Source organism: Schistocerca gregaria, chromosome 7 (genome assembly GCF_023897955.1).
Source record: "Schistocerca gregaria isolate iqSchGreg1 chromosome 7, iqSchGreg1.2, whole genome shotgun sequence".
Lineage (NCBI taxonomy): Eukaryota > Metazoa > Arthropoda > Insecta > Orthoptera > Acrididae > Schistocerca > Schistocerca gregaria.
This window is the reverse complement of record NC_064926.1, coordinates 502,256,807-502,284,242: the sequence shown is the minus strand read 5'-3', so window position 1 is coordinate 502,284,242 and position 27,436 is coordinate 502,256,807. Positions and strand designations below refer to the sequence as shown.

The 27,436-nt window shown below is 39.6% G+C and overlaps 1 protein-coding gene across 1 annotated transcript in view; it reads right to left on the bottom strand.

Moving 5' to 3' along the window:
- The window catches only part of LOC126281609 (tubulin-folding cofactor B), a 68,471-nt gene that overhangs the window by 18,575 nt on the left and 22,460 nt on the right, over positions 1-27,436 (bottom strand). The window contains exons 2-5 of the mRNA XM_049980716.1: positions 21,257-21,400; positions 17,861-17,954; positions 9,685-9,876; positions 6,768-6,840 (exon numbers count right to left, since the gene is read on the bottom strand). Of these exons, the coding sequence (XP_049836673.1) occupies positions 6,768-6,840; positions 9,685-9,876; positions 17,861-17,954; positions 21,257-21,400 (503 nt within the window). The remainder of the gene's footprint in view (positions 1-6,767; positions 6,841-9,684; positions 9,877-17,860; positions 17,955-21,256; positions 21,401-27,436) is intronic.

Below are 27,436 nucleotides of genomic sequence, written 5' to 3'. Positions count from 1 at the left end.
AGTAAATAGGGGTAAAGCTAAGGTCAGTATCAACTTATTTAATCAAAAAATGAAGGGAATAAAAAATAAAGTAGATGAGCAATTAGTGTGTTTTGATGATCTCACAAATGAGAATGACATTGATTTACTCTGTCTGTCTGTCTGAACACCACGTAACTGTGGGCATGGATAGTGTCAGTATAAGTGGGTATAATTTAGCATCTTACACTTGTAGATCTAGGATGAATAAAGGAGGAGTTGCCATTTTCATAAAACAGCACTTTGAGGTTTGTGCATGTGAACTTCACCTAGATAATGTAGTATTGATATTAGCAACAGTGTACAGGTCCCCACTAGGAAACTGGGAGCTGTTCATAAAAAAGTTTGACTTTCTATTATGCTGTCTGTCAGACAAAAAGAAGAAATTATTAATCTGTGGTGATTTCAATGTAAACTTTCTAAGTAATTCTGATAGGAAAAGTGAACTAGAAGTGTTATTAACAACATATAACTTAGAATCAGTGATCAATTTCCCTAAACATATAGCTCAGGACAGTAGCACACTAATAGATAATGTATTTGTACAGAACATGCTTTCCCTATGGAAAATGAATTGCCAGACCATGATGCACAACTGATTAACTTACAAAACCTAACACGGTGTACAGTTCAGAAATCATTAAGTAAAAGTGTGTAGAGGTCGCTCAACCCGGTATATATAAGAGAGCACTTCAGAGAAAGCTTACAAAATGTTAATTGGGGAGATGTATATAATGAGCCAAATGCTAATGATAAATGCAACATATTTCTTGATAAATTTATATCCCTTTTTGAACATTGTTTCCCAAAGAAAATTACTAAATGCAACACCAGACACTTTTCAAAGAAACCTTGGATTACTACAGGTATTAAAGTGTCTTCAAAAAGAAAAAGAAAACTGTATGAGACAGCAGTAACTAGTAAAGATCCAGAAGTAGTTTTACACTATAAAAATTATTGTAACATACCGAGAAAAGTTGTGAGGAAATAAAGAAATATGTATGTCTGAGAAGAAATTAACAACTCTGGCAATAAAATAACATCAATAAGGAATGTTGTTAGAAGGGAGACAAGAAAAGTAACTACTGGGGTAGGTAGTATTACTATTAAAGAGAACGAGACCATCCTAACCGTAGCTACTGTATTTAACAACCATTTCTTGAGTGTAGGAGAAAAAAAATTGATGAGAATAGTTCAAAAGAAAAAGCCAGGCAGTACATGGAAGAGCCTGTTTTTGAAGAAAAAAAAAATTGTCAGAGTAAGGTATTTTCCCAGACAGGTTAAAATATGCCATTGCCAGGCCTCTCTACAAAAAGGGGAACACCACAGATGCCTAAAATTATCGGCCGGTATCATTGCTTACGGCATTTTCAAAAATCTTTGAGAAAGTAATGTTATCAAGAGTGGATAGCCATCGCAACAGTAATGGGATACTTACTAAATCACAGTTCGGATTTCAGAAATGCTGTTCCACTGAGAAAGCAATATACAATTTCAATGTCCACATAACAGAGTCTTTAAATAGTAAAATGTCACCAGTAGGAATATTCTGAGACTTATCCAAAGCATTTGATTGTGTGTGAACCATGACATTATGTTAGAGAAATTACAATTCTATGGTATAAATTAAACAGCATATGAGTGGTTTAAGTTATATTTACAGAACAGGAAGCAAAAAGTCTTTATATGCTTCAAGTGATTCAAAGGAGTTTGCCACTTCATCTAACTGGGGTAAAATTACATTAGGTGTTCCACAAGGTTCAATCATGGGTCCCCTACTGTTCTTGATATATGTGAATGACCTCCCTTCTTATGTGAAACAAGATGCTGAACTGACACTGTTTGCTGATGATACAAGTATAATTATTAATCCAGTAAAAGAAAGTCCAATTGAAAATGATACAAATAAGGTCTTTGGAAAAGTAATTAATTGGTTTTCTGCGAATGGGTTTGCTCTAAACTTTGAAAAAAAAAAAAAAAAAAAAAAAAGTGCATCCAATTTTCTGCTGCAAAAAGTACAGTTCCTTCAATAAATATAACACATCAACAGAAGTCAGTAGACAGGGTAGAGCGTACTAAGTTCTTGGGTGTACATATAGATGAGAATCTTAACTGGAAAATTCATATTTTGGATCTTATAAAGCGACTAGATTCAGCAACTTTTGCAATCAGAATAATTGCCAATTTTAAGGATATAGAAATTAGTAAGCTAACATACTTTGCATACTTTCACTCTCTGATGTCATACTAGACAAAAAGTATTCACTGCTCAAAAGAAAGTGGTTAGAATAATGTGTGGGGTTCATAGTTGCACATCTTGTAGGCATCTTTTTAAAAGATTGGGAATTCTTACAACAGCCTCACAGTATATTTACTCACTAATGAAATTTGTTCTCAACAACATGGACCAGTTTAAAAACAACAGTGACATTCACGATTATAATACCAGAAAAAAGGAAGACTCACACTATCCTTTACTCAACCTATCTTTGGCACAGACAGGAGTGAAAAAGGGTGCTATAAAAATTTTCGACAAATTACCAGATGAAATAAAATGTCTGACAGACAGCAGTAATAGCTTCAAAAATAAATTGAAATCATATCTCCTTGACAACTCCTTCTATGACATACATGAATTCTTGAATAGGAATAAATAAATCTATAAATACAGTATATGCATTTTGTGCCATTTAAGGGAATGGAGTAAATAATAAAAATATTAATCTTTAACTCTGTATTGTTATATATTAAAAAGTCTTGTTTCATATGTACATTTCTTGTGCACATGAATGACACATTCCACATCATAATAGCTACCGTACCGTGCGATTTATCAATGGAACATGCAACCAACTAACTAACAGGTGATCAGACAGGATGCTTATGTATGTGTCACCTGTCAGAGTCATATCCAGACGTATCAGGGGCACCGTATCACTTCAACTGCACATGCCCCACGCCATTACAGATCCTCCATCAGCATGAATAGTCCCCTACTGACATGCAGGGTCCACGATGTTGTCTCCATACCTGGACATGTCCATCTGCTCGATACAATTTGAAATGAGACTCATCCGACCAGGCAACATGTTTCCAGTCATCAACAGTCCAATGTCGGTGTTGACAGGCTCAGGCAAGGAGTACAGCTGTGTGTTGTGCAGTCATCATGGGTACACGAGTGGGCCTCTGGTTTCGAAAGCCCATATCGATGATGTTTTGTTGAATGGTTCGCATGCTGACACTTCATGGCTCGTCACTGAAATCTGCAGCAATTTGCAGAAGGGTTGGACTTCTGTCATGTTGAACAATTCTCTTCAGTTGTCGTTGGTCTTGTTCTTGCAAGATCTTTTTCCGGCCGCAACGATTTTGGAGATTTGATGCTTATTCACAATATGCTCGTGAAATGGTTGTATGGGACAATCCCCACTTTGTCACTACATTGGAGATGCTGTGGCCCGTCTCTCATGCGCTGACTATAACACTACATTCAAACTCAGTTAAGTCTTGAATAACCTGCCATTGTAGAAGCAGTAACCAATGTAACAAAAGCACCAGACACTTGTCTTATATAGGTGTTGCTGAACACAGCGCCATAATCTGCATGTTTAAGTATCTGTGTATTTGAATACGCATACATATACCAGTTTATTTGGCACTTGAGAGAGAGGGGGGGGGGGGGGCGGGGGGGGAGGGGGGGGGGAGGGAGGGAGGGAGGGAGGGAGTGTGTATGTATATGTTTAACTTCACATGTTGGAATAAGCATAAGGAATTATTTCTAGTGAATATGTTCCATATAATTGTAAATTAAAGCAACTAAGTTTAATTTAAAGATGGGAAGCAAAATATTTATGAGAAGTCCACATCAAAACTTACCCAGTATTAACAGAATACGGCATTGTTTTCTTTCCAGATAATGTACCTTTTCATAAAGTGCTGGTAGAGAATGCACCAGCTAGCAAAAAGTAGCATAGCTTCTTAATCTGGTATGGCTAAATTATCATTACGATAAAGCTAAAATTCTGCATTCTGGCCCGAAACAGTCCAGTTGACCTGGATGCACTCTTTGTCATCCTCTGCCAGTGACATCATTGGATGCAGTATGGAGGGTATATGGTCAGCATACAACTCTCTTGGTCGTTGTTTGGTTTCTCGACCTTGGATCGATTATAATCAGTTGTGTAGCTCCTCAGTCGGATCACAAGGCTGAGTTCACCCCATCCACTATTCCTATCAAGGAAAAATCCCTGGCAGTACCAGGAATTAAACCTAGGTCCTCCGCATGACAGTAAGTCGTGCTGATCACTTGGACAACTAAATCAGGATTACTACTTGGTAACTTTCTAAGGAGGAAAAGCTTCCCACGTTGTGACAAACCTCCATATCATGTAGGACGTGTGATCAAAAAGTAATGGAAATTTTTGTATTTTTTCAAGGATCTTCATTTATTCATCAACACCAACTTCATCCTTTTCAAAGTAATCCCCGTATCATATAACATTCTTGTGCCAGCACTTTTTCCAATCTTAGAAGCAGTTTTGAAACTCACTTTTCAGTATAGTGTTCAGTTCGTTCAGTGATTTTATTTTTATCTCTCAATGGTGGCAAAACAACATACTTTCTTGAAACTTCCTGGTAGATAAAAACTGTGTGCCCGACCGAGACTCGAACTCTGGACCTTTGCCTTTCGCCCGAGTTCGAGTCTCGGGCACACAGTTTTAATCTGCCAGGAAGTTTCATATCAGCGCACACTCCGCTGCACAGTGAAAATCTCATTCTGGAAACATCCCCCAGGCTGTGGCTAAGCCATGTCTCCACAATATCCTTTCTTTCAGGAGTGCTAGTTCTGCATGTTTCGCAGAAGAGCTTCTGTAAAGTTTGGAAGGTAGGAGACGGATACTGGCAGAAGTAAAGCTGTGAGTACCGGTCGTGAGTCGTGCTTCAGTAGCTCAGTTGGTAGAGCACTTGCCCGCGAAAGGCAAAGGTGCCGAGTTCAAGTCTCGGTCGGGCACACAGTTTTAATCTGCCAGGAAGTTTCATATCAGCGCACACTCCGCTGCAGAGTGAAAATCTCATTCTGGGAACATACTTTCTTGTTCTCTTCAGACACTGGAATTGAAAGAAGTCACAGGGGCCCATGTCTGGCACATACAGTGGCTGAGGCCACATAACACCTTCTTCTTTTTCTTTTCTTTCTCTCTCTCTCTCTCTCTCTCTCTCTCTCTCTCTCTCTCTCTCTCTCTCACACACACACACACACACACACACACAGACACCGCCCCCTCCCTTTTTTTTTGCCAAAAAGTCATGAACAAGCATCGAGGTGTGGGCAGGAGCATTATCATGATGCAATTTCCAGGAGTGGTTTTGCCACAATTCTGGTTGTTTTCTTCAGACTGCTTCATGCAACTAGTGTGTAACTTCCAGGTAGTACTTCTAACTGACCGTACGAGAATATGGGTGGAACCCACGATGCACTATCCCATTGTGACTTACGAATACTGTGAGAAGAATCTTAACATGTGATCGAACTCGTCAAATACTTTGTAGTCTTGGCTCTCCAAGCAGTTTCCATTGGAAAATGTAAACTTTCACGAATGGAATTGAGCCAGGATGTGAATCGGACGTTCAACAAAGCTACGAATCCCCTTGAAAATGTCCTCCACATATGGGGATGAAACGTCGGGTTTTAAAATGAGATCCTTTCTACCATGACATAATAGCCGAGAATATTTTATTAATTGTGAGTTTCCATTGGGTCTTGGTTTCAACGTCACATCCGTATACTCACCTTTTGTTACTGTTATAACCTTCTTTAGAAGTTCTGGATCATTGCTGACTTCATTTAGCAATTCCTAAATGATGTCTACATGATGACATTTTTGGTCGAAATTCAACAATTTTGGGACACACTTTGCAGCTACATGTTTCATGCAAAACATTCAAAAGTTGTTTGGCATGAACCGAAGGGTATTCCAACATCAGCAACCTCTCCAATGGTGATTTTGTGATTTTTCAGAAACATTTTCTTCACTTCTTACACATTTCTGTCAGTAACTGATGTGGTAGGATGTCCAAGGCAGTTGTTATCCTCCACATCATCTCAGCACTGTTTGAAACATTTATACCACTTGTAAACTCTTGCCTTACTCATAATTGATTTTCCAAAAGCCACAGTCAGCATTTAAAAAGTGATGCTGCACATTACTCCATTTTTCAAGTGAAATTTAATGCAAATTCTTTGATCCATCTTTCGTAAAGGAAAAATTCACTGAGCAGTCAAAAACACAAATAACTCTTTTTTTCGACTGTCAACAATGAACTAAATATTCAAAACAGCTGAAAATGCAAACATACATCAAGAACATGTGAGCCAACAACAAATATTTTTTTTTTGAATATCGGATGTAAAAGTTCGTGAAATTATAAAAGTTCCCATTACCTTCTAATCACATCTCACATATGTGTACCCAACAGAGGTGACATAAGGAGCAGTGAGGAGCAGCAAATCTATCAAAGATAGCAAGAAATTCCTGAGGCATGTAATAATTTACTTCTGAGTTATTGTAAACCACACTTTTTTATTAGCTGTTTTCTTCTTGGTCTCATGGTTCTCCAATTTCCATTTGCCTTACCCACCCAGACCCTCTCTGTCCTCCACACAATTTGGCTCATCTGGCTACTATGCAGATGTGAATGGATAAAAGGGGAAACTGTAGTCAGGGAAAAATTATCACTAGAAAATTACTCACCTGCCATCATTTTTGCCAAGTGGTTCATCATACTTGACACCAATCCACCAGCCATCCTTAAAGTCAACCTGACCTGTCCAAAATAAAAAAATATGGCAATTACACTTTTTTTCACGACAGGTACTGTTAGGATGCTTGATGAATGGGAAATCTGCTTTACATTCACAGAATGTTTGCTCCAAGACGGAACATTCACTGCTACATCAAAGTGGTGATGAGGTTCAGAACACAATCAGGCATCCACTCCACATTGCATTGACTTATGATTGCGCTACACAAAAAATGTCTGCTCTAGTCTTTTTAAAAAGAACTGATCCCACAAGTAATGAGTTTGTTTTGGAAACAGACATTCCACAGCTATCCTTTGTTTTTGTTTTATTTTATTTATTTAATCTTTCTTTCTATCAGTCACAGTTTGACTGAGGCTCGGCTGCTGGCAGGAATGACTGCTTGACAATAGAGCTGCAACCCCTAAACAAGTTGCAAATACAGAAAAGTAAATAAATAAATAAATAGGATTATCACCAATGCAACTTAGTTTGGCCGTGCCAACTGGATTGCAGACTAACAGCTTCGCTGATGCCAGGAATGACTGCTTGGGGCAGGACTGTGACCCCAAAATCTGGCACAAAGAACAAAATATAAATAAATAAAATAAAAACTCTAACTAACTTTCAGCTCATGTTTGAAAAAGTATGGAAAACTAAAAAGATACCAGAAGACTGGAAAGTGGCTCTCATTCATCCCTTGCACAAGAAAGGTGATAAGCAAAATGTAAATAACTACAGAGGTATATCTTTGTTGTCAGTGGGTTATAAAATATTGTCAACAATACTGCTAAACAAGGAAGAAGCAACACTAGGTAGCCATTTGGGGAAATATCAGAATGGATTTAGAAAGGGTAGATCTCGCTCAGAACAGATTTTCAACCTAAAGTCCATAATTCATCACAGACTTACAAACTCCAAAGACATAGTTCTAACATTTATGGATTTTAAAAAAGGCATTTGACTCAGTTGATAGGGAAACATTAGATAAAGTGATCAGAGAATTCGGCATCAAATATAAATTAGCAAACCTTATTTGTGAAACACTCACAGACACCAAGTCAAAAATAAAGTTTCGGTGTGAAATATCGAAGGCATTCAACATAAAAACAGGTGTAAGGCAAGGTGATGGCCAGTCTCCACTCCTCTTTAACTGCGTACTAGAGAAAATAGTAAGAGAATGGAAAGAAAAACTAAAAGAACAGTAGGTATCACCAATCAGACTGGGAACTAAAAACAAAGGTATTGATATTCACTGTTTAGCATTTGCAGATGATTTTACCATTCTTTCTGAAAATCTAACAAGTGCTGGAATACAAATCAATTTCTTAGAAGAAACAGCCAAAGAAGCAGGTTTAAGAATATCTGTAGAAGAAACAAAATTTACGACAAATATAAAAAATGCTCTGTAATCCCTCGCAGCAGACATTGGCCAGATAAAGAGGGTAAATAAATTTAAATATTTGGGAGAAATTATCCAAGAAAATGGCTTAGAAAAATTCGCTGTAGAGGAAAAAGTACAAAAAATGGAGAGAGCTTATGGAAAACAAGGAGTGTTTGCAACAAAAGATGTCTGTCTATTTTTTTTTTTTTTTTTACACTTATACAGAATGAACAGCAACAGATTAACCAAACAGATTTTTAAATATCTTTTGGACAAGAAGTCAACAATAGCCTGGATTCAAGAAATTAGGAAAGATCTGGAAAGAAACAACATAAGTGAAACAGATGCAACAGAAAGAGATTTTCAAGAGGAAAGTGTTACAAATGGAAGGATTCCACGGAAAGAGGGAGAAGCAGACATGGTCAAAATGGTCCAAGGAGAGAAAAAGGATACTCAGTGAAAAGATGAAAGAATACTGGAAGAAAAAGAAAGAACAACAAAGAAGGAAGCAATGAAATTGGTGTGCGGTCCTTAGACGACCCAAACGAAGAAAGAAAGAAAGAAAAAAAAGAAAAACAGACTTAGCTGTGGAATGTCTAGTTATGAAACAAATGCTTTATCAACTATGGACCAGCCATAAAAATTTCCCTTGAAAATAATAGAGAAGATCAGGTTCTGATGGACATTAAAGTGCAGTTATTAATATTCAAAATATAATACATAACAGGACATCTGATACATGCAGAATTACTACCATGCACACGGTGGGAGGGGGCATCTCAATTCTGAACAATACACATTATAGTGCATTTCATACAATAATTATGCAATATGGAATACTACAGTCACTGCTTTATGAACTTCCAGCATGCTGGAATAGCTGTGGGTCAGCAACTTCGGTTAATCAGTACAACGAAAAACCGTTCCAAAGACGCAAATTTTACTTTTTTTCTTCACTTGATGACTAGTTTCAGGGCGAGACACATTCTAAATCATCTTAACATAGTAAAAAATGGTATTTACACAGATGTGAAAACCACGTCAAAAATGTATGCGTTGTAACTTCAATGCAAATTTTTGACATGGTTTTCATATCTTTGGAAACTTCATTTTTGTCCGCGTTACAATGATTTGAAAATGGGTCTCGGCCAAAAACTAGTCACTAAGTGAACAAAAAAAGTAAAATATGCAACTTTCGGTTGGTTTTTTGTTGTACTAACCATTCATTTGTTGTCACATCAAATATTGCATTCAAATGACAGTATAATGTTTAAATACTAATTATAATTACCTTATTCTCCTTTGACAGTACTATAATATGCAGTTAATTAAATGTGAATGAAGATATGCGAAACAACAAATCAGAAAATGAGTGTGGAAATCAACTACCAGTGCCTTTACACCAAAGCTCTGGAATCTGACACAGTTCAGAATATGCAGTGCAGTACCTAGTTTTGCTAAGCAACAAATGCAATTTTTTCCATACCTGCATACATCACAGTGCCCCTGCGCTTTGGGTTGCCTGGGACACTGACCTCACAACGGCTACCCACAGTCGCTGCTTTAGCTAAACGTTCATTTTCCTCTTCCTCACGCCGCCTTTCTTCCTCACGTCTTTTCATTTCCTCTTCATTGTATTTCCCAAGTTTGTTAGACTCTAGGAAAGCTTTCACCGTGCCTGTAAATGCAGACAAGAAGCAAGATTGTGAATCATTACAATGATCTCCTCCATGCAGCTGCAACGGCACTCTTCTTTTATCAGAACATTTACACTTCAGGTGGATTTGTTGTATAGATGTGATAAAGATTCAATTGTAGTATTATTTAGGCACTTGTCAACTACCACAACAGATAACTGAGAGTCATAAAACATTTATTTAATCTAAAACATACAGGCTACAGGAAACGAGATTACTCGTCATCTATCGTAGATTGTGCTGTAAGAGTTAAGACTGTGTATCTGGCCATTATTAACTATCAGCAGGTGAAATTTCAAGTACTTGCTAAATGACACCCTCTGCTTCACACTCACAGCAGGTGGCTCTGTCTCAGCCTGAGGTCTGAGTGAACTATCCCTCATTTCCAACCCTGCTCCTTCAGACCGTCCCTCATTCCTCCCAGCTGAAGGAAATAGATATAGTTTTTTCTAGCTTCTAATGCTTCTTTCAGCAAGTACTTTGAACTCTATATCCCGAATGTCAATATGGCCAGTGATCTAAACATCTTTAATATATTTTTACTGGAAAGCACTGTCAATTTCTTGCAGTAGCATTCAAGGTAACTGGAAGATTATGTTGCATCTTGCACTGGTAATAAACTAAATTGCTACAATGATTATATCAAAGAGAAAACTGACTTGAAAAAACTGTAATACTATAAGGAGGCAGTATGGCAGGCCAGTATCGCTCACAGACATATATAAAAATACAAAAGAACCATTTGTTTCTTCCTCAAAGGGATGGGTTAGAAATTATGGTCGAGTCACTCAGATTCAAGGATGAGAGGGATTCAGAACCAAGGATGGGAGGAATTTACCTCTTTTTCTTCTCCTTCTTCTTCTTCTTCTTCTTCTTCTTCTCGTAACACAATACATTTTTAAAGACAATCTTATGATTCTGTTGCACAGAAGGTCATTTTTCTATGAATATTAAGAACCAAAGAGTTTTCACCAGAAATTTACAGAAAAAGTTAGATGAAAACACAAATTTTGCTAATTTACAAGGAAACAGCATAACTGGCCAGTACTTACATTGTGTGTCCTTGTACATCTACATCTACAGCTACAAAACCACAAGCCATCTTACAAGATGTAGCGAAAGGTACTTCTGGTACCTATACCTTTTCCCCCACATACCAGTTCCATTCACAAATGGTGTATGGTAAGAATGATTGGCAATAAAGCACCATATGAGGTCTAATTTCCCCTATTTCTCAATGTGATGATTTCGTGAAACATATTTGGGTGGAAGTAATATACTTCTCGACTATTCTTGGAACGTACATTCCCGAAATTTCAATGGTAAACTTCTCCCTGATGCAGAATACCTCTCTTGAAGCGGCTGCCACTGGAGTTCGTCGAGCATTCCGTAATGCTCTTGTGACAACCATACAATCCCTTGACATGACGCAGACCTGTTTTTGGATCATCTGTATCACTTCTATTAATTCTTCTTGACAAGGGTCCCAGACAACGCACAATACTCAAGCATATAACAAACAAGTGTTTAGTAACACATTTCTCTCATCGATAAATAACATATCCTTAAGATTCTTGTAATGCATCTCAGTCAGGTATCTGCTTTTCTTACTATTTGTTTTATGTGGGCATTCCACTTAAGGTCGCTCTGGGTGGTTACTCCTAGGTATTTTACAGTAGTTGCTGTTTTCAGTGGTTTGTCATCATAGTATAAATGAACAGTAGAAGACTTCTTCATCAATTTATGCACAAAATGTTACATTTATTTACAACCAAGGTCAACTGTTAGTCTTTGTACAAACAGCTAGTCCTCAGCAGGTCATCTACATCTACACCTATATTTCGCAAACCACTTAACGGTGTGTGACGGAGGGTACCTTGAGTACCTCTATCAGTTCTTCCTTCTATTCCTGTCTTGTATTTTTCGTGGAAAGAAAGATTGTTGGTATGCCTCTGTGTGGGCTCTAATCTCTCTGATTTTATCCTCATGGTCTCTTCGTGAGATATATGTAGGAGGGAGCAATATAATGCTTGACTTGTCAGTGACGGTATGTTCTCGAAACTTCAACAAAAGCTCGTACCAAGCTACTGAGCATCTCTCTTGCAGAATCTTCCACTGGAGTCTATCTATCATCTCTGTAACGCTTTCACAATTACTAAATGATCCTATAACGAAGTGCACTGCTCTCTGTTGGATCTTCTATCAACCCTATCTGGCCCGAATCCCACACCAGTGAGCAGCATTCGAGCAGTGGGCGAACAAGTGTACTGTAACCTACTTCCTTTGTTTTCGGGCTGCATTTCCTTAGGATTCTTCCAATCAGATAATTTATGGAATCAAGTGCTTCCAGTTGCTGACCTGCTATATTGTAGCTAAATGATAAAGGATCTTTCTTTCCATGTGTTCTCAGCACATTACACTTGTCTACATTGAGATTCAATTTCCATTCCCTGCACCATGTGTCAATTTGTTGCAGATCCTCCTGCATTTCAGTACGATTTTCCATTGTTACAACCTCTCGATATACCACAGCATCATCTGCAAAAAGCCTCAGTGAACTTCCGATATCATCCACAAGGTCATTTATATATATATTGTGAATAGCAACGGTCCTACGACACTCCCCTGCAGCAAACCTGAAATCACTCTTACTCCGGTAGACTTCTCTCCACTGAGAATGACATGCTGCGTTCTGTTATCTAGGAACTCTTCAATCCAATCACACAATTGGTCTGAAAGTCCATATGCTCTTACTTTGTTCATTAAACAACTGTGGGGAACTGTATAAAACGCCATGTGGAAGTCAAGAAACATGGCATCTACCTGGGAACCCATGTCTATGGTTCTCTGAGCCTCATGGGTGAATAGCGCTAGCTGGGTTTCACACGATCGTCTTGATTCCTACAAAGTAGATTTCTAGTCTCCAGAAAAGTCATTATTCTGTAACATAATACATGTTACAAAATTCTACAACTTATCGACGTTAGAGATATAGGTCTATAGTTCTGCACATCTGTTTGACGTCCCTGCTTGAAAACGGGGATGACCTGTGCCCTTTTCCAATCTTTTGGAACGCTATGCTCTTCTAGAGACCTACAGTACACCACTGCAAGAAGGGGGGCAAGTTCCTTTGCGTACTCTGTGTAAAATCGAACTGGTATCACATCAGGTCCAGCAGCCTTTCCTCTTTTGAGCGATTTTAATTGTTTCTCTATCCCTCTGTCGTCTATTTCTATATCTACCATTTTGTCATCTGTGCGACAATCTAGAGAAGGAACTACAGTGCAGTCTTCCTATGTGAAACAGCTTTGGATAAAGACATTTAGTATTTCCGTCATTAGTCTGTCATCCTCTGTTTCAGTACCATTTTGGTCATAGAGTGTCTGGACATTTTGTTTTGATCCACCTACCTCTTTGAAATAAGACCAAAATTTCTTAGGATTTTCTGCCAAGTCAGTACATAGAACTTTACTTTTGAATTCACTGAACGCCTCTTGCATAGCCCTCCTCATACTACATTTCACTTTGTGAAATTTTTGTTTGTCTGCATGGCTTTGACTATGTTTATGTTTGCTGTGAAGTTCCCTTTGCTTCTGTGGCAGTTTTCTAACTCGGTTGTTGTACCACGGTGGCTCTTTTCCATCTCTTACGATCTTGCTTGGCACATACTCATCTAATACATATTGTATGATGATTATGAACTTTGTCCACTGATCCTCAAAACTATCAGCACTTGAGATAAAATTTTTGTGTTGAGCCGTCAAGTGCTCTGAAATCTGCTTTTTGTCACTTTTGCTAAACAGAAAAATCTTCCTACATTTTTTAATATTTCTATTTACAGCTGAAATCATCGATGCTGTAACCACTTTGTGATTGCCGATTCCCTATTCTGCGTTAACTGTTTCAAAGAGTTCAGGTCTGTTTGTCACCAGAAGGCCTAATATGTTATCGCCATGACTCGGTTCTCTGTTTAACTCCTCAAGGTAGTTTTCAGATAATGCACTTAAAAAAATTCACTGGATTCTTTGTCCCTGCCACTCGTTATAAACGTTTGAGTCTCCCAGTCTATATCTCTGTCTTCAGGCCACGAGTGGCCTACCGGGACCACCCGACGGCCATGTCATCCTCCGTGGAGGATGCAGAGAGGAGGGGCGTGGGGTCAGGACACCGCTCTCCCGGTCGTAAAATGGTATTCTTCATCGAAGCCGCTACTATTTGGTTGAGTAGCTCCTCAATTGGCATCGCGAGACTGAGTGCACCCCAAAAAATGGCAACAGCACACGACGGCCTGGATGGACACCCATCCTATGCCACTAGAGGGCTCTGAACTGTAATGTGTAACATGGCAGTGTGTAACGTAATTATGTCAGTGCGTGAGAAACAGCGTTCTGCAATCAAGTTATGAATTCAAAGAGTTCACCCACACTATACCAGTGCTGTGACATCTACAACAATCTGATACCTCGGGTTCATTTACATTGATCCTCCACGCAGTCCCAATGTTGCCCCCATCTGATTTTCATCTGTTTCCAAAACTTAAAGAACTCCACTGAGGACTTCACTTTGATAGTGATGCAGTTGGTGCAAACAGAGGAGAGGTGGTGGTTCCACCAACGAAGTCAAACATTCTACAGTGACAGTGTCAAGAAACTGGTCTCTCGTTGGGAGAAATGTATTTGTCACTAGGGTGACTACGTTGAAAAATAAATATGTAGACATGTAAAATAAAGATATAGAATGTTAATAACATTTGTTTTATTTAAAAAGCTTTAACAATTTTCACACAAAATGTGGAAGCATTACTTTTCAGCAGGCCCAATTACTTTTTGTGCAAGAGTTAATTTCTTATAAAAGTTCATCCATGTAATTATAAAACTTTTTTTTGTCTCCATCTGGCGATGTGTACACAAAAACAGCAACTGTATTTAAACTTGGAAGTTCAACGATACAAAGTTCTGCATTTTTTCACTGGCTAGATTATTATATTTAGTTACACTGTTGCATTCAATCTTTTCTCTTACATAGTCCCAGCTACTCTGATAGTTTCCTACAAGACATGCTTTAAGTGTGAGATGTGTGTTCTCTAACATGTTTTGATTAAGCCAGTGGTTAGAAAAGCGTAGGTCAGAAATGTCATTCAGATCATTTAACATTATTTCCATTTCATCTTAAAATTAGATACACGAACTATATACGAAGGATGTTTAATAAACAATGTACACTTTTCTTTCCTTCAATGTCTGTTGAAAAAATGCAGAATCTGTTGTGGAACATTGTGGAATATTTCCACTTCAGCCTCTATAGTTCCATGAAATTTCTATACATGGTGGCACTATATGTCGCCTTCAAAGTGGCGTTTGTAACTGGGGTGTGTTCCAAGCAGACAGCTGTCATGGAGTTTCTTTTGGTGGAAAACCAGAGCTTTGCAGATGTTCACAGGCACTTGAACAATGCCCACGGAGGCCTGGCAGTGAGCAAAAGCATGGCAAGTCATTGGGTGGGGTGTCTGTCACCACAGCAACAAAGTTGTGCAAACCTGTCCAATTTCCGAAGTGCCCACTGGCAGCACACAGCTGACTCCTGCAATGTTGGAACATATGGACACACTCATTCAAGATGACCAATAGATCACAATCAAACACCTTGCTGCTCAACTGGATTTCTGTGCTGGTAATGCTGACACACTCGTCCACTAGTTGGGGTATTCAAATACCTGTTGCCTGCTAGTTTCCTCACCGCCTAACAGAAGACTATAAAGAGGAATGAAGGACCATATGTGTACAATTGCTTGTGCATTATGAGGCTGATTGTGACAATCTTTTGTCACACTTCATCACCAGTGATGGAACACTGGTTCATAATTTTGAAATGGAAACAAAATGGCAATCCAAGGAATGGCATCGCACCACCCCTCATTTGAAGAAAAAGTTCAAAACCTCACTCTCAGCCAGCAAAGGCATGGCAGCAGTCTTCTAGGCCTCTGAAGGAGTTATTCAGTTTGATGTCCTGCCTCATGGTGCAACAATCAACTCTGAAGTGTATTGTGCTGCCCCCAGGAAAATGAAGAAACGACTTCAGCACGTTCGTTGCCGCAAAAATGCAAACGAACTTCCCCTTCTCCATGAAAACACAAGCCCTTACACAAGTCTGTGCACCCAAAAGGAGCTCAAGAAACTTCACTGGACTATTCCTCATCCATCCCACAGACTGGATCTCGCAGCACCCAACTTCCAACTTTTTGGCCAAATGAAGCATGCGAACAGTACGTGGATGGGGAGGGGGTTGCTGATGCAGTAAGGCTTTGCCTCTTATGTCGACCAGTAGAGTGGTACCACGCAGGCATACAGGTCCTCCCAGTAAAGTAGCATAAGGCTGTCGCACTGAATGGAGATTATATTTAAAAACAAGGTTTTGTAGCTAAAAGAGTGGGTAATAACATGGTGCATTAGAATCTTCATTAAAACCAACCTGCTTTCATAAAAAAAGTATTACATTACTTACTGAATGCCTCTCGAATTACTTCTTACTTGACCACGTGCCTCACTTGTTGCGCTAGTGTCCTTGGTGGAAGAAACTCTTAATTATTTCTAGGGATTCGATTCTTGGTGTCTCAGTTTTGGTTTGTTGGTTCACTAGATGTGGGATTCCGTCATTATTCTATGGATAAATTTCCAATTTCTTCTTTATTGCAGTTCTTTTCACCCATCTATCTATTAATGACTGCCTTATTTCTGTATTTGTTGGTCTGAAATTAAGATGGGGAGGTGTGTTGCTGTTTTTTTTTTTTTCTTTTTTCCTTGTTCCTGTTCACATACTGGTCGACAACTGTTTGTTTTTGTTCAGCCCTTTCACCTCAAGACAATTACCTTTTATCTGTTCTTTCACTTCAAGACAGTCATTATTAGCAGCTGTTTCACACCAGGACAGGAGGTGTTTTTATTTACCAGCTTGTCTGTTTGTGTATTTTTTTTTAATGTATCTGGTTTTCCTATTTTTGTCATGTGTATGAAAGGGGCAAATTATTGCAAATATGAATCTTTCCCTGTATGTTTCAATGTGTAGACCATGAGCTGCATATCTGTTCTTTTTTTTCCCTCCAGTCAAAAAATTTTGAAATTCACAGACAGTCTTATGTACGCCTGTAACAGTCTTGATCTATTTGTATCATGTAGTGATTCACAGACTTCACTTTTCCATTCAAGCACTGGACATATTAAGAGGTAATGGATGAATTATTTTGTTCACTTAGTGCAGTAGTTTCAGTATGCATTCTGGAGAAGCCATCATGTTCCTCTGAAATTCTGTCAGAGGTTTTAGTGTCGTTCGAGCCACAATAATAATTAATGTACCGTTTGCTGAGATGTCTCCAGTTAACATCTCTGCATTTTACACTGCTTTTTTGATTGGTGCACCAGATTTTATGAAATTGTGCACAATGAAATGATTATCTAATTTGTCCTGTAGCAATTTATCATAGTTTCTTCTTGACTACCACCTATGGTAAGAACTTTATCTTGATGATTATTTGATGTCAATGCACTACACTTCTGTTTTCCAATATTCAGCCAACTGTTGGAGTTGGTATGCCTTTGCCTTCCTCCAACCTTCAAAATGTATAAAAAGCAGTATGCTACGTGATACAATCTGATAATATAACTACATCCATTGTTGGTAGAAGCTCACTGAATTAGATGATTTGTATTGCAGTTTGGAACTACACACTGTACAAGGACGCACAGCATATCTGAGCAGCTAATGCATCTGGAATTTAGTATGTGTACAAATCATGGGTTACAATTCTAAAAGTAAAATACATTGTTCATAAATACAACTGCAAAACCATGACTGAACCACAAGAACAGAATAAAATGTGTGCCGTACACGATTAATTGTAATACAAATAAAGAACTGAAGTTTCAAATTAATGAAACATAACATTAGCAGAAAAAAATCATAATTATTTACCTGGCCTCTTGGCATACTCTTCTGGAGGTAATTCAAATTTTTCAACTTTTGATAGATCTTCAAATTCAGTCTGCAATTCAAATTTGTCAATAACCTGCAAAATAAACACACTGTTATCAACTATCTGAGAATGAAGATTTAAATTTCTGTTACCAACACATTTTTCTGAAAGCAAATTATAATGAGAAGGTACTGCTTTGATGGCGGAGCTATGTTCTTACGAACAGGGTAAGGCTTAGGCAGTACTACTCTGTTCAGTCAATGGGTTCTGAGTAAATACTCCCTTTGTCAGAAAAGTTCCAGGACAGGTTGTTTTATTTCTTAGTTTGCAGTAATAAAAAGGACCAAATGTTGTTTTTCTGTGATCTGGTGTGTACATGTCCTTGAAGTGATGTTGGCCATATTTCCATCCAAACTCACTAAATTGCTTAACAACGTACTGTTTGGGTTGTTGATGGAATAGTTGTGGTGATAAAATGGATGCTGATTGTGAGCAAAGAGTAAACACAGCTCAGGAAACCTGCTAGTGAAAAATGGACAATGATTAAGCAAGCATATGCAGATGAGGCACTTTCAAGAAGTCGTGTTTTCAAGTGGCGGAAAAGGTTTTGTGAAGGCAGAGATTCAGAGCAAGATGCCAGAGCTATACAACACAACACAATATTGTAGTGCCTGTGTTACTCTGAATCATAATGCTATGTTCCTTCAGACATGCATGCATGTCCAAGGAATTGGCATTGCGACACCTGCAGCCATTATGAAATACATGAAATATATTTTAATGTACGGAAAGTTCTGGTTGAGAATTATGAATTATTTAGGAATAAAGAAAATGACTCACCGAAAGGCAGAAACACTACATTGTCAATAGGTGCACAAATGGAAAGTACAGAGATTTGCTAGCTTTAGGAATGACCTTTATTTTTTTCAAGCTTGTAGGAAAAACATGCACACAAACACACACAACTCACTCACATGCACACACCTGCCTCTCTACATTGTGCTCTGTTGACTGCCAGCTCTTTCCTAGCCTACAGTGAGTGTACTGTGGTCCGGTGGGGGTGCAGTGTGGAGTAGGGTGAGGATGGAGAGGGGTGGGAGGCAGGTAGGGGGTTGGGGGAAGCATCTAGCAGCTCGTGGGAGAGTGAGGAGCCGTCTGTGAGCTAGCTAGGGTTGCAGAAAGAGGGGGCAGTGGCAAGATGGCTTGGCACACAATTTCGTACACTAGAGCGTGAGATAGTAACAAACAACTAGCTGACACAAAATGGGCAGGGTACTGGCGCAGGGGATGGTGCGCAAACACGCAAGCACTCACAACGTATGAACGTGAAAACACACACACACACACACACACACACACACACACACACACAATTGGGCGGGGGTGGAGGACAGCAAATTACTTTAGGTTTAGGGCAGGGAGGTTACGGGAGTGAAGGATTCACTGTAAGGATAGCTTCCGTCTACGTAGCTCAGGAAAGCTGGTAGTGGTGGGGAAGATGCAGATGGCATGGGTTGCAATGCATGTTGTGCTCTGCTGCATGTTGTGCCACTGGGTGGTCCACCTCGTCTTTGGCAACAGTTTTGCAGTGGACATTCATTGTAATTGACAGCTGGTTGGTTGTCATACCAACATAAAATGCTGTACAGTGGTTGCAACAAGGTCGACCAGCCAGTGGCGCAACGTGCAGCAGGGCACAACCTTTTGTTTGTGTACCCATCGACGATGCAGCACTTCTCCCTTTCGGTGAGTCATCTCCATTATTCCTAAATAGTTCGTAGCTTAATAAATCACCTGAACCAAGGGTCATTCCTGTCAAATATTCACATTACTGAGAGGTAAAACTGGGGAAAGGAAGATTCCAAAAATTCAAGGTCCAACCATTTTCGATCTCATGGCCTTTTGATTTCCAGGCATGCACCTTATTTATTAGATCACCAAATATACTTGCTGAAAATAGAGTATGTAATGATCCACTGTAAGCATATATTTAACACTCTATTTGCAATAAAATTAAGAGGAGAATATGTAGTGAGGTCAGATTTGTTGTTGTTGTTGTCTTCAGTCCTGAGACTGGTTTGATGCAGCTCTCCATGCCACTGTATCCTGTGCAAGCCCCTTCATCTCCCAGTACCTACTGCAACCTACATCCTTCTGAATCTGCTAAGTGTATTCATCTCTTGGTCTCCCTCTACGATTTTTACCCTCCACGCTGCCCTCCAATGCTAAATTTGTCATCCCTTGATGCCTCAAAACATGTCCTACCAACTGATCCCTTCTCCTAGTCAAGTTGTGCCACAAACTTCTCTTCTCCCCAATCCAATTCAATACTTCCTCATTAGTTACGTGATCTATCCACCTTATCTTCAGCATTCTTCTGTAGCACCACATTTCGAAAGCTTCTATTCTCTTCTTGTCCAAACTAGTTATTGTCCATGTTTCACTTCCATACATGGCTACACACCATACAAATACTTTCAGAAACGACTTCCTGATACATAAATCTATATTCGATGTTAACAAATTTCTCTTCTTCAGAAACGCTTTCCTTGCCATTGCCAATCTATATTTTATATCATCTCTACTTCTACCATCATCAGTTATTTTACTTCCTAAATAGCAAAACTCCTTTACTACTTTAAGTGTCTCATTTCCTAATCTAATTCCCTCAGCATCACCCGATTTAATTTGACTACATTCCATTATCCTCGTTTTGCTTTTGTTGATGTTCATCTTATATCCGCCTTTCAAGACACTGTCCATTCCGTTCAACTGCTCTTCCAAGTCCATTGCCGTCTCTTACAGAACTACAATGTCATCGGCGAACCTCAAAGTTTTTACTTCTTCTCCATGAATTTTAATACCTACTCCAAATTTTTCTTTTGTTTCCTTTACTACTTGCTCAATATACAGATTGAATAACATCGGGGAGAGGCTACAACCCTGTCTCACTCCTTTCCCAACCACTGCTTCCCTTTCATGCCCCTCGACTCTTATGACTGCCATCTGGTTTCTGTACAAATTGTAAATAGCCTTTCGCTCCCTGTATTTTGCCCCTGCCACCTTCAGAATTTGAAAGAGAGTATTCCAGTCAACACTGTCAAAAGGTTTCTCTAAGTCTACAAATGCTAGAAACGTAGGTTTGCCTTTTCTTAATCTTTCTTCTAAGATAAGTCGTAAGGTCAGTATTGCCCTACGTGTTCCAACATTTCTACGGAATCCAAACTGATCCTCCCCGAGGTCCGCATCTACCAGTTTTTCCATTCGTCTGTAAAGAATTCGCGTTAGTATTTTGCAGCTGTGACTTATTAAACTGATGGTTCGGTAATTTTCACATCAGGTCAGATTTAGAAAAAAGAATAAATACAAATAAAAAAAGAATAAATACAACTCACATGCAAACGCATTCCATCTTCAATGGGGAAAGATCCCAGTATAGCAGTATCATCCTCCAATTTTGACACAAGTGTGTCTTCCTTGTTATATAGTTCTATTTTCATAGTTGCTGCACTTCCACCTGTCAGCAATTCAAGTTTGTCCTGTAACAGAGAAAAACATGGATCTCCTTTAGGAACATGTGTCATTCAAGTTTAGTACTAATGATTAAAAATTAAATTGCCAATGGCACTTAAGTTCTTCTCCAGAGTGGAGAAAAGCCGTTCCACAATTAACAGCCTTGACTTCGGTGATACTGGCTGAAGCATTAAGAATTTCTTCGCGGATTTTCTGTGGCTCAATGAGCCAAAGGTTTACTGGAAGATTACAAAGGTAAAGGTTCAAGGCTCTAACCTTGGTTGGGCCTTTTTTTCTGGTATTTCATGTGATTTCATTTCTGACAAAGAAAGTTCATATTACACTGTGGCAACAACATGCCACTTCCAGTAACACTGTGACTAGAAAAGCACTGTGTTATTCAAAACAAACTACACATCAAAAACTGATTGTCTTTTGTTCACTATGTTTTACAGTCATTAACAGTGTTTTTAACAAACTGAACCTTCATGGTACTTCGTATAAGTCTAAAATTATTTTGAATAAAAAAATTGGTCCATGTAACATTATTGACAAGGTGTAATTTTGCATATGACAACCTATAATAAATTGCTGAAACTCAACCATGCCAGACCTAGTAAAGACTAGTTACCTGTAGCTGTGCTCACTTACAGTAATTTTGTTATTACGAGTGATGGTGAATAAGTAAGATGTTGTACTTGCAATAATATCAGCTGCCCTCAAATGTCTGCCTGTTCTAGTAAGCACAGCAACTGATGTGCGCCCTCTCCCCGTCCCCTGCCACTCCACTGCCCCACCGTGCTTGACTAAGTGGCATGCGCAACGTCACTGCCGAGCTGTGCGTGCCAAGCAGCATGGGCAGGAGCACACACGATTGCACTATTGAAGTAATAGACATCATACAATGTGGACATTATGTAACAAATTTAATAATTTTTAATGCAGTTTATGTTCATTTTTAAGTAGTCTGTGTTCTTCCTCAGTGAGTAAGATGTCTTTATACTGAATTTCATCAAAATCAGTTCAACAGTTTAGTCATGAAAACATAAAAGATAGAGTTAAATTATTGTAGTATGTAAGTATAGACTGAACATGCTGAGGATTATATAAGCATTGTATTCATTAAGTTGAATTGCATTATAAGGTGTACAACTTTGCTTCCGCCGTTTTTTCCCCCAATATTTGAGGCTTTAATGAAACAAATTGGTTACACATGTATCATTCAAAGTATTTTCCATCGCTGGCCACTACTTTCTCCCATCTTTCGGGCAGTGTACGAATCCCACGTCGAAAAAATTGTTCATCTTGAAGCGATCCACGAACTGATCCAATTTGTGACTTCTTCATGAGATCGGAAGTGTTGGTCAGCCAGGCCATTGATCTAAACAGGTGACTGCTAGAGGGAGCAATGTCTGTAGAATACGGCAGGTGGGGTAGGATTTTCCATTTTAAGGTTTCCAAGTACATTTTGACCTCTTTTGCAACGTGGGGTCGAGTGTTGTCGTACTGCAAAAGCACTTTATCGTGCCTCTCGCTGTATTGCGGCCTTTTGTCTTTTAATACTCTGCTCAAACGCATTAATTGCATTCGATAATGAGCACCTGTGATTTTCTTCACTTGGTTTACACAATGCTGAGCTGGTCCCGCCAAATGCAGAGCATGATCTTGGAGCCATGAATATTCAAGACTGATGACTTGGAAGCTTGACTGGGATATCCCCATAATTCTTTGCATTTAGGGTTATCGTAATGAATGCATTTTTCATCCCCCGTCACAATGCGATGCAGAAATCCCTTCTGTTTTTGCCTCTGAAGCAACTGCTCACAAACACACAAATGCTCCTCAATGTCTCTTGGTTTCAGCTCACATGGGCTCCAAGTTCCTTCTATCTGAATCATGCCGATAGCCTTGAGACATTTTGAAATGGCTTTTGGGTCACTCCCACTAATTGTGACCATTCTTCTTGAGCTTGACGTGAGTCTTCACTCAGCAATGTCTCCATTCTCCCTTCCATCACTATGCCCATCTGCGACATTAAAATCACCATAACTGAAGCGTTGAAACCACTCACTATACGTTCTTTCACTAATAGCGTCCTTACCATACATACTTGAGAGCATTTGGTGAGACTCAGGCACTGTTTTCTTCATATTGAAACAAAACAGTAACACCTACCACAAATTTTGAGAATTAGGCCCGTAAACTGACATTTTCAATCAAGAACAACTTTATGATGCAGACACAAATCGACTAATGTTTAAATGAGGTTATGTTGTCCGACATCCAAGCTAACTGCCTGACGTCTGCGATCTGTTTCTTTCGACCACTACTTACTGTTTTCGCTACCTATCGGCAAACGGTGGAAGCAAAGTGGTACACCTTTTACATAAAATATATCAACCACTAAGAGCATTTTCTCAAATATGATATGGTTCCAACATCAAAGAGTAAACAGCTTTTTCAAGGAGTAAATATGTTTCCATATGTTGCTTTGTATTACGATATCATTTTTCTGTGATCCGATTATTATGAAATACAGCCTAAGCAATGACCCACGTTACATTCAAGTTACCTGCAAAAATATTCACCTAGCAGTTCTGGACATTTGAGTATTCAGACAGACATACAGAACAGGTTTTTTTTAGTATAGACGATATCCAAACACTACCTGAATATATATATATATAGGGTCGATTAACATCAGAACGTCTAACCCTCAATTCTTTAAAAAATGTCACATAAAAAATATACTATTGGACTAATTGCATGAAATTTCATGTACAAACAGAATCAGGTCATACCGCACCCCACTAAGAGGTTGACAACAAATGAAAATAGAAAGACATAAAAGCATCTCTCACTGCATTACTTCTGGACAAACCGCGATCATATTTTTCATATATCCACTATTACTATTTTACAAAATAATATTCTGAGCTGATGTACCTTCACTCGCGACCCCTGTGATTTCTGAGATCGTGCGTTCAAACAGTTTACAGGCCTGCTAATAGAGGACACATGGGTCGGACCCCTGGCACGCTCTGGCGAGCCGCCAAAGAAAGTGTTATTTAAGCGATCAGAATCGAGTGCTCAGCTTATTCTTACCCTGTATTACTGTTGGCTACTCAAAGTGTTCACCTCATTCTATACCCTGTATTACTGTTAGCCCGTCAATGTGTTCAGTGCTACATGCAACCTGTATCCTGTGTGTTGCTCTATGAAGTACTATGTTTCGTAAATCATGTTTGTTCTTGCTATAGCAAACTTGGTGACAAGTGAAGGTTACATTTTCTCTGTTTTTCTCATTTCCCAGCAGCAAGCTTTCACGAAACAACAGCAGGCTCTCACCACCGCTCTATATCAAGTGGCATCTGCGTCTTCGCGGCACATTATTCTCCCATCAGTGCAACCGTTGCCCTTTCTGGCATACGACGAATTGACTAAAGAGTGGGGTTACTATGAGGCATGGTTACACCAACATTTCCAGGTATTTCGTGTGTATGATGCAAACCTGTGTAGGCTTACAAAGCCTGGGCTGCAGAATTACACAGGCTGGGCCTCCGTTGTAAATTTGTCACAGGTACCCATCATGAATCTACGCTGATTGCATGGTGTGTGACATTATTTGTCTGACCCCAGAAAAAGTATTTCAATGTTTGAATCTGATGCTTATGGATGTGCTCAATATAGCACACTCCTTTAAAGTGTTATAGGCTGAAGGCGATCAGATTGCTGTGTGCGGGGAGATATCGGAAGTTGCTCAGTCAACTCCTGTTAGTCACGCTGCAAGTTTTCAAGATTACAGAGGCACCGTTGCAGCAGTACAACCTTCAACTCAGCATCGCATGGGGCAGCGTCTGTTAACAGCCACAGCAGCAGCAGGATGCGTCACAGCAGTGGCCACGTGCCCCCTGTCCAACTTGCCAATACTGCTTTGTCCAACACGAGCGTTGGACACTTTGCAACCAGTGTAACACCTCTTCAAACGTGGCAGACACAGTAGTACTGGTTGACATAAACTGTATCTCTAGAATGATTGTTTCCCCAAACTTGCGTGCGTTAAATAAACCACTAAAAATGCAAGTGGGCACAGAAACTGCAGTGGCTTTAGTAAATGCACAAACATATGTGGACTTGGGCTCCCCTCCCCTCACACAGGTTTCCCAGAAGCTGGTTGGTTACAATAAACAGTAGATTCCGATCTTAGGTCAGTTCTCCACTCCTGTCTCTTACAAATCTGTTGTTCGCCCTCTCACCTTCCTTGTTGTAATTTGTTCCCATACCGCAGACCTGTCTGGGTTAGATGCGTTTAACGCTTTCAGTTCCTCCATTGCCGACAAGGTAAACTTAGTGTCTGATCTAGCTCTGTATTAGCAACTGGAGCCCAGTTTTCATCTCTTGTTTTCCTCTGGGTTCAGTTGTAGGTTTCCAGGCCCTCATTACCACTAAATAGTCCGCCTTCCCTCGTATTTTTTGGACGTGACAGGTGCTTGTCATGTTGCTCGACTTTGTTAAGGTCAAATTAGACTGACTGACATCGCTCGATGTCATATGGCCTATTTCTCTCAGTGAATCTGCTACACCACTGGTTGTCATTAAGAAGCTGATGGGTAAGCTTCACCTTGCAGTGACTTTACTATCACGATTAATGCACAGCATGCGATAGATATATACCCAAAGCCCCACCCTCACATATTGCTTGCAAAATTGTCAGGAAATTGTCAGGTGACCATTATTTTTCCAAGACTGATTTGCCTGAAGCTTAGCTCCAGCTCCCCTCGGATGAGGCTCCTAGGCACCTTCTCATTGTCAATACACCTTTTGCCCTATATCAGTATCAACACTTGACTTTTGGCATCGCTAGTGTGTCTGCAATTTTTCACCATTTTTTAGAACAGCTGACAGTCTCTGTAACCGGCTGCATCAATTACCTCGACGATACCAGTGTTTTGGATTCTCCTACCGAAGACCACATTAGCAATCACCGATTGTTGTTTTCTGTTTTGCAGTTTGGGGGTCTCAAGTGCCATCTTGCCAAATCTCAGTTTTTTTTAGCTGTAAATTGGGTACCGAAGTTTTGAGGTTTCTCGCACAGGGGTCAAGTCATTGCATCACCATACTGTCGGATTACAGCTTTGCCACAACCAACCACCATTAAAAAACTGCAGGTGTTTCTAGATAAAGTTGTGTACTACCATAACTTTTTACCAGATGGGTCCATTGTTGCTTATCCCCTGCTCGCACTTTTGCATAGGAATGTGCATTTCTTCTGGTCCCCAGTTTGTGACCAAGCATTCGCTTTGCTTTAATCAAAGCTTCAATCTGGCCCCTGTCTGACTATTTTTCAGCTGTATCAGCATTTTGTGTAGGCTACAGATGCCTCTCAGTCCGATATTGGCCCAAAAATAAGTAGATGGGTCTGAAAGACACACTGCTTACGCTTCTAAGACTAATTACCACTCAGCAGCGGTATTCTCAGACTGAAAAAGAGTCTTTGGGGATTGTGTTCACCCTCAATAAATTTCATGTCTTCTTGTATGATTCTAAGTTCCATTTAACCATGGATCACAATCCGTTGGTTGCTCTTTCTAACCCTTCAACTTCCGTGTCACACAAGGCAGCATCTTGTTTGCAGCGGTGGGCTCTCTTCCTCTCCCGTTATCATTATCAGATTCACTAGCAGCCAAAGGCACAATACGCCAATGCTGATGCCTTGCCTTACCTTCTGATTGAGCTGGATCCGGCACACAATCAGGATGAGTTTCTTTGTTTCTGTTGAGATACTGAGAACCAGAGTGCAGTTGATGGTTTTCCCACCACTAGTGCCACGATAGTTTCAGTCGTTGCCACAGATCTTGTTCTTAGTCAACTCCTCTCTTTTGCACACCATGGGTGGCCAGAAAAACCCCTGGGCCAGGTCTCGAATCCCTTATGTAATTACTTCCCCTCCAGCACTGTCCTTCTGTGTTTGATGGGGTTCTTTTGTTAGCTGATTGTGACTCCTCCTTCCGTATTCCATAATGTACTGTGGCGTCTGTATGTCGGGCACTGGAGGATCTCTC